The 8863-nt window shown below is 42.5% G+C and overlaps 1 protein-coding gene across 1 annotated transcript; it reads right to left on the reverse strand.

Moving 5' to 3' along the window:
- Positions 1-4136: 4136 nt before the first annotated feature.
- On the reverse strand, positions 4137-5963 carry LOC115683232 (WD repeat-containing protein RUP2). The gene has a single exon (XM_056304104.1). The coding sequence runs from the start codon at positions 5861-5863 to the stop codon at positions 4448-4450; it is 1416 nt and encodes a 471-aa protein (XP_056160079.1). The 5' UTR covers positions 5864-5963; the 3' UTR covers positions 4137-4447.
- Positions 5964-8863: the final 2900 nt, after the last annotated feature.

Here is an 8863-nt window from a genome sequence, read left to right on the forward strand (position 1 = left end):
GAAGGGAAGACTTTGATCTTAGAATAAGTTAGAGAGAAGATAGCTTGAAACTAGGGGCATTATTAGACTAAGTTATGTAAGTTGACAGAGACCTGGACTTATATTATCTTGCAGAGTTATTTTACATCTCAACGTCGCTCCTCTGTCGTTTTCCTCTTCATATGATCAGCAAGTCTTTAAAAAAAAAAAAACCCGCTGTCGTTCTACTTCTGTATGATTTTTTTGTACTGTTGATCATAATCAGTGAATGTACTGTGACCAGTTTCTTTTAGCCCTAGTCAATGACGACTCGAGCTCCTACAGGTCGGAGCAGAAGCAGCTTCAAATGTCAACTACCATACTCCCCACCAACCATCATTATCAAATTGATAACGGCAAAGACGTGTTCCATAAATATTCGTCAGACAAGACAACTTCCATTGTTGAATTGACCTGAAGCCTTCCGTCTATGCCGTCTCAAGATACGAACATTGTAGTTTGATACTGTCGCGTGCACCAGCAAGTAGTCTTGCAGTGGATACGTATATAAGAATCCTCATGTGATGAATAGTATTTATACACAAGGAGCACATCATATCGAATTATATCATATCATATCATGATATAGTAAATGCCAAACGGATAGCAACTCGAGAATTGTTTATAGGACTTGTAACTCACGTTTAACATGAGTAAGGCCTTGGTTTCATTTATCTTTAGGTAGACCAAATACTCATACAAGAACAAAAGAGCAGTAAGTGAAATGCTCACAAGTTTTATTTTTTATGCTAAAAGAGTAAGATCCATCCCAATTAATAGGGGTAACCAAAATTTCCCGTCTTTAATTATTTGCAGTCTCGCAGATGCATACAAAAAATAATATCGGATAAAATAGCATATTTGAGTCATTTTCCATTGGTAATTGCCACGAGACTAATCGAGACACCTATCTATTTCGGATGGATACTTGCTCCTAAATTAGCTTATAAGTTCTAAACACCATTAGCTAAACAAAAACTGCACAGCTCCTAGAATATGCAAGGTGATAAATTTTAGATGATAAGTAGGTGTTGGTCTAAAGGCATATTGGTCTGTGAGGAGCATTGAATGGCATAATATTTAGTTTGTACCTAATCTCCTCTCTCTCATTTTAATCCTGTGGGCTGGGCTTCTTTCAATGGGTTTAATTAGGCTAGGCTCTCAAAATGCCTTGAAGCCCAACTAAGCATTTTTCGCATGCTTCTTTTAAGCCCTTTGTCGCTGTGCGTGTGGGATGCCATAACCATTCTTTAGCCATTGTTGTTGCACGCATAAGCAAAAGTGCATCAGTCAATGTTAGAGCATGTTGCTGACCGAAAAGAGGGGAAGTTTTTGCTTAAAACATGTGAAATTTACAATCTATGAATCAAATTTTTGCTATGCTTAAAACATGTGAAACTTACTATTTGTGAATCAAATCTTTGCTAAGTCAGATTAAGGGCCTGTAGGTTCTTATCGGAATGACTTTGTACCACTTCACACGTACATCAATATTCGAGCTCTTAACAATTCGGAAACCTAAATTCGAACTCTATCAATTTGGCAACGAAAAATGTGTTTGTAAGATGGATAGATTAGCTGACTGATGAACGAATAGTTGTTCATAGGTGGATTTTATGCGCAACGCTACAATCACAAATACAATCTATCTCATGTCGTTTATGGTCAAAGGCAGAGTTTAGGAGAGCTTCGTGGAAATGCAAAGTTATTTTCTCAATGATCTTTGACTGGAAGTGTATTTACTCAAAGTAAATACCGTTTGGCGAATTGACTTTCGGTGAATTTTTTGCAAAGCAACTCTGAAGTGAAAAAACATTTTTTGGGAAAAAATAGAGGGCATGGCTTTTGAAGTCTGCGAGCCTTGTATGAGGCAGCGGTGAGCATTGACAAGCACCGGTGAGCCTTGCGCGAGCGTCCAACAGGCAAGCCTCAAGTGAGCATTGAGCAAGTGACCAGAGGTAACCAGGCGAAGGTTGGTGACCCAAGACGAGCCTCGCACAATCGTTTGCGACCCTTGGTGAGCCTTGGCTACCCTTGAACTTCCATATCTCGCTTGACAGACTTACGACCCTCCAAATGTCGCCTAACAGACCCGCAATCGTCGTCGACCCTCGGTGATATAAGTTACAATTAATGTGGATTGGGGTTTTGGAAATGCTAAATTTTGTCCCAAGGCATTTGGGGTTATGTTATCAAGCATCTCAAATTAGCAGGAAGGCCTTTGAAGGCTCATAGTCCTTTGGAAATGTTGGACCAAATGCACCTAAAAAAATTTATACCATTAGTGAGGTATTTCACTTGCCCCAGACTTATCCACCTAAAGAGCATATTGGCAAAAGCAGGAATGTTGTTAATAATGATTATAACTTTATTTAGTGGAGACATTGAAGTACGAATGATTTGCGAAGGTACCGCATTTGGCTGGTACGTCAGATCTCAATTGTACCAAGATCTTTTTCATGTTGTTTTGCCGGGATGAACAGTATCATTCTTTGTTTCGAAAAAAGATGCAAATCAACGCTCAGATAACAGTAGAGGGAACATGAAAGCATGATATTGAGGATCAGTTTGTTCGGAAAAAAAAAACTCTTTTTGAAAAATTATTTTTCGACTTTCCGGTATTTGGACCAAGGAAAATTAATCGATCCGCAGAAAACGTTTTCCATGAATTGAAAATAACAAGTTTAGATTGGGGAAAATAACTTCCCCTTCTAGCAAAAAGGAAATCACTTCTTCTAAATCACCAAATAAATGAAAATTTACTATTTTCCTAAATCAATTCCCCTAAATAACCAAACAAATGAAAAATAATGGAAAAATGTCATTGGAGAGACAAATAGGGGTCTGGAAATATTTGAACTCCAAATCTATTGCTCTGATACTTTGTTCTAAAAGTTCAAATTGTTAGATGAAAGCGTAATTTAATGTTCAAATATTTTAACACTTAATAAAGTTTTCTCCAAAAGATTTAAGAGTTTGCATGTGCACTATGTATATTTAAAATTAATTTCTCTAAATATGGAACTAGAAAATGCAAATTAATGATCATGAAGAAATAGAGATTTTCTTTGCATATTTTAAATTTGGACTTTTTCTAACACAACTCATACGTATATCTCAATAGAAAGACTTCTCTTACCCAAACCAATCTTATAAACATCTCATATTCAACTTAAGAGACTCACTATTGCGGTCAATAATCGAGAGACATTCATAAATGCACACGATGCAAGCATCATTGAGATATTGATATGCACATAATCGAAATTTTGAATCAAATATATATGGAGAAGGCAACATTCCACACATTTAAATCCTCCTTTAAATATAACTTTTCTCCTTCTCTTACGACCATAGCAATATTTCTTAAACGGATAAATATTAACTGCACAGGCTCTGTAATCACAGTATCCCACACATTTGAATTACAATTCGATTGAGGATGTCATTAAGCTTTTCAAAACAATACATGTATATAAGGAACTTTCTCTACTGTTGTCAATGGATGCACTTCTCCCTTTGTAGAGCTGTATTCTCTTGCATTAACTACAGAAGCTTGATACAAAATTGACGGAAGTGAAACGATTCTTCCTAAAATGATAAAATTGTTGTATATATTTACGTACCATATACAAGTCAAAGTAACCAATTTAGCAAAATAGTCTGCCACTTGCAAGTGCAAAGTTACCTAAGAATAGTATCCGCAAGTAGTTCTTGTATATGCACGTGTAGAACTTCTAATTAGTGAAAACATTTTCTTGCATTGAATGAATAAAACAATCGTATTCTTGAATTAAGAAATCTTACCAGTTCAGACGCAAAACGCCTTTTCTTCTAACTAAATTTCACTAATTTAGTAGCTTAGATCAAGAAACGGGTTATGTTACGTAAAGATTACAGAAACTACAACCTGCGGAAACTGGCCATAGGCTTGATTTGATTGTGGTTCAATTCAAGACAGCAGAAACAAATTTTCGAGACACAGAACGGGAAATAGGTTTTTATGAAGAATCATCGGCTCATGAAGCGGAAGCTGCCAAACGAGTTCTGATCAGAATCTTATCCATTCTTTCCAGGGAAACGCGATGAATGACAATTCCTAGGCATACAAAAGATGGAAAAAACGAAAAAAAATCTTGTTCAGACGAAGAAGAAAGCAAACAGAAGGAACCTGACAACATCGTTTTCAATGTGTGTCCAACAGGATAAGATTCCAGTCTCTAGAACGATGGAAAGAACCATCTATGGATAATGTAATGAAGAAGAATACCATATCCATCAAAGAAATAGATGGAAATAATGTTAACATATACTGATAAGCTGTAAAGAGAAAATTGAAAAATGAATGGCCTCTATTCGTTTCTCACTCACCAATTTGTATCATTTCCGAGCCTTTCAAGGGTAGAATTATACATAGGGACGATCGTCCTCATGATGATGACTTCCTCGCGCCCACAAAGAGCTGCAAAACACCGTCCGACCCGCCGGCGACGAGCGTGCACCTGTCCGAGCCAGCCTGCTTCCAGCACACGCTGCTCACGAACCCGCTCTCGAACCGGTGGGCCCATATGGGCTCGCCCCACCTCGCGTCGTACACGAACACCCGGTCGCTCTCTGAGCCGCAGGCGATCAACCCGCCGTCTGGCCACACGGACAGCCCGACGAAGCTCCGCGTGTTCACGTGCCCCCGATAGGTGCGGACTGCACATGTGTCCGCCACGCTCCACAGCTTCAGGCAGCCGTCGATGCTCGCCGACACCATCGCGTGCAAGCCGAGGAATTTGGCGTAGGTCACCGTCTTCGCATGCCCATCGAAGAACCGGACCGGGCCCGACATGTTGCGCAGGTCATATGTGTAGGCTCTCCGGTCCGCGCACCCGACGGCCAAAGTCACGCCGTCGAACCGGCTGAACTCGACGCTGCAGACGGCGGTACTCCGACCCGCTTCCCCGGGCCGCACCATGGAAAGGCACCTCCCGCCGTCACCACAGCGTGGATCCCAGAGCTGCATTGTCCCGTCGTCGGACCCAGACGCCCCGACGGCCGGGCCTGAGCTCGAGTAGTCCACGCTCCAGACCCGTCTGCCGCCGTGCTCGTCCCGCTCGAACACCGGCACCTGCCTCTCGAGGTCATACTCCGTGACAACCCCATCATAGTCGCCAGACCCGACGACCCGGCCGCCTGAGCCGGGCCGCCACCTGAGGCTGCTCAGCTTGGCCGGAGTGCATATGTAGTAGCTGCAGGCGCTGGAATGCTCCGAAAATGCAGTTGTTGTTAGGTCACTTTCTTGGGGCACCAGAGAGCTCAAGCTGTAAATCCTGATCTTCCGTGCAATCCCGCCAGTGGCGATGAGAGCGCCAGGCGGGTCAATTTCGATGACGCCGAGAGTGTCGGAAGAGGAGGCGGCGGCGGAGGAGACGACCGCAGAGAGATGGAAGTCCCACTCACATCTCGCTCTTTCTTCTTCTTGGGGCGGCTCAAGCCGAGGGGCGATGTTGAGCTCTTGATCTTGACCTCCACCTCTTTCTATGTTTTCTTGATTCTCCTTCCTTTGATCTCCGTCTTCTTGGGGCAGCTCAAACTGAGGCGTGATGGCGAGTTCTCGATCTCGACATCCTCTTCTCTCTATGTTTTCTTGACTCTCCTTCCTTTGATCTTCTTCTTCTGCTTCTCCTTGTTCTGCTGCTGCTGCTGCTTCTTCTTCGTTTCTTGTAATTTCTTGTGATTTCTGGGGTTGTAACAAGTTGTTCATCGCCCATACAAAAGAGGCGATGGAGGTACAGGTTGTGGTAGAGACGATGTGGTTGGAGGGCTGTGGGGCTTTGGACCAATCAAAGGATTGCATAAAGTAATGCGTGAGGATAGACTCATGGAACCCTCCAAGCTCTGAAGATTTCCTTTCGGCACTCCACAATTTGATACTTTGATAGCTTTGATGATGTGGATAAATATAAGGGTTTTAGTTATTCTGTCTTGTACTTTTCTTTTTGGGCAGTCACGGAATTCCAACTTTCTTGGTATGTGTGACTATCCCTCTAGACTTTCCTCTTAATTACTATAATGCCACTGAGAATATATTTTGTGGATGGCTTTGATGACCCACCGGCATTTTCCTTTAGAAATTCCCATTAGAAAATATCCCTCTTCTTTATTTTGGGGGAGTGGTGGGGAGGCTAATTAGAGAAGTCAACATCATGGCATTAGTTGCCTAGGTGACCACACTCGAGAATTCTAAAATTTAGTTCTTTTATTTTCATTTTTGGTGCCAAATTTTGTAATTAATTCTAGCCATTCTTTTTTTAAAAGAAGAAGAAGGGCTTTGCCATTCTCGTTCCCTTCGTTAAATAACACCAAGTGCTGTCTGGGTAAATTTGGTTGAACGAAAGAATTTTTCCGTGAATTAATCTTCAAACTTTCACACGTTTGGCTTGTCTCTCGAGAGGAGGCGAGGTGAAGACGAGGGCCAACATGTAAATAAGTGGAAAGGGCGAGGCCCAAGATGGGATTGTGCAAGTGTTGATATTTGGATAAATTTTTTTTTTTTTTGGTCAAGATATTTGGATAAATTTTGGTGGAAACGAGGGGATGTTTGAATGTGTAGGGGAAGGAGAGGAGGGGGGCGCATTAAATGAATTAATAAATGTTGGAGGGGAAGCGAGAGGAGGCAAAAGAGAGAAGTGGTGGTCGCTTTTGTGCCTCATCATGCTTGTGGATACCCTCTCTTTGTCCACGTCTCCGCTACGTGGTCTCCGCCAAGCCTCCCGTATTTCCATCCCCTCTTTCTCTTTCATTCTCTCTCTACCTTGTATTTTGAAAATAGTCCACATATCTGAAGAATATATTTGCTACGGGGTATAATATTGCGATAACAACATAAATAGTCCATAAACTTCGGCTCAATGTCAACATTCAACATTTTTATATAGTTTATAGACTAATTTGAATATTAACCGAAAGTTCAAGGACCACATTGAACAAATTAAAAATTCAGAGACCACACTGCACATTGAGATAAAGTTCGGAAACCACGCGGAACAAATTAAAAGCTCAGAGACCACGTTGCACACTTGACCAAAGTTTGGGAACTGTTTGTGTGATTCAGGGGCTAAAGTTCAATATTTTGAAGTTTAAATTAATTGAAGGACAACATTTAACATTTTTATATAGTTCGGGGACCGGTGTGAACATGTACAAAAAGTTTATGGACCACATTGAACAAATTAAAAATTTATATATCACTTGCACATTGGATTAAAAATTCAGGAACCAAGTTAAATAAATTAAAAGTTCGTGGATCACATTACATATTGAGTGAAATTTCATGAATTATTTATGTGATTTTCCCTGTAAAATCTTACGCATGTTGATTTGGTTCTCGTTGTGTTATGAACGCATTTGCATTCGAAGAAAAGTTTTAGATTCTTGGATTGCGAACGTAGTGTTGTGCTTAAATCGAACTTTGTACGTCCAAATAATTCCTAGTTATTGCCAGAACTTCAAGGGCCAAATTCCTAAAACCCCAACTTTAGTCTTTGTCTCAATTATATCCCAAATTTTTTTGTCTCATAAAAAATCCCAAACTTTTATTTTTGTCCCAAATCTACCCCGTTTACTATTCGTCTAATTTTTAATTTTATTTTTTATTTTTCGAATTTTTTTTCTTTTCTTTTCTTTTCCTTTCTTTTCTTTTTTTTTTTATCACCTTCAACCTCGGCGGTCGCCGTCCGGCAGCCTCAGCAGGTCCGCGAGGTCGGCCCGCCGTGGCCCGCGAGGTCGGCCTCGGCTGGCGGGCGAGGCCGAGCGCCGGCCGGCAGTCGGCCCCTCGGCACTGGCCGCCTCGCGGCCGGCGAGGGCCGCTCGCGCGAGGCCGGCCTCCCCGTACCCGCATGGGCCTAGCCTCGCCGATTCCGAGGCGAGCTCGCCCGCCCAAAGAACGCGAGGTTCGCCTCAGGCCGCCTCGCCGTTCTTCCGGGCGGGCCGACCTCGCCAGCGAGCGGCCGAGGCCGAACCATGGGCCGACTCGCCGTGCCGCGGGAGCCTCGCCAGCTGGGCGCGGGCTCGGCCTCGCCAGCCGGGCGAGGCCAGGCCTCGGCATACAGGTGAAATTTCATGAACTATTTATGTGATTTTCCCTATAAAATCTTACATATGTTGATTTGGATCTTGTTGTGTTATGAACGCATTTGCAGTCGAAGGAAAGTTTTAGATTCTTGGATTGCGAACGTAGTGTTGTGCTAAAAACCGAACTTTGTACGTCCAAATAATTCCTAGTTATTGCCAGAACTTCAAGTTGGGAAGTTTACCCTTTTAGGGCCACTCCGTGGGGAAATGGAGTCCTGACAACTTTCTGACCAGGCGTGCGTGCTTAGCTTGGTGAACAGCAGTTCGAAGATCAAGGTCGATTTAGGACGACGTCCACGTGTTAGGTGGTCTAGGGTTACGAAATCACAGCTGCGCCGTATCCCCTTAATGAAATTAAGTCGTATAGTCATTAATTACGGGACGAAGCTACTTCACAAAATTTTGGAGAGTCTCGTAATTTTTTTTGGGGACCGTATTGGCTTATCGCTTTTCCTTAATTACTCGCACATGAATTTATTGCGAACAGATGTGTTCATGTCTGGACGACCTTTCTTCTTGTCCGGAGGAGGCTGATCGTGTGTTTCAGATTCGAAGGCGTTGCGTCGCCCACTTGGAACTCTCACGTTCTCATTTCACATGTGGGATGTGATGTTTGAGCAAGTTCTAAGGTCTTGCGACCCTCCGTGTGTATCGCTTCGGTTATTTTCCGACTCAGTTTCAATTTAGTGTCCTCGTTGCTCACGCGACGTGTCTTATTTATCAT

Source organism: Syzygium oleosum, unplaced genomic scaffold, assembly GCF_021117445.2.
Source record: "Syzygium oleosum isolate NSW1041296 unplaced genomic scaffold, Sole_v2.1 Sole_v2.31, whole genome shotgun sequence".
Taxonomy (NCBI): Eukaryota; Viridiplantae; Streptophyta; class Magnoliopsida; order Myrtales; family Myrtaceae; genus Syzygium; species Syzygium oleosum.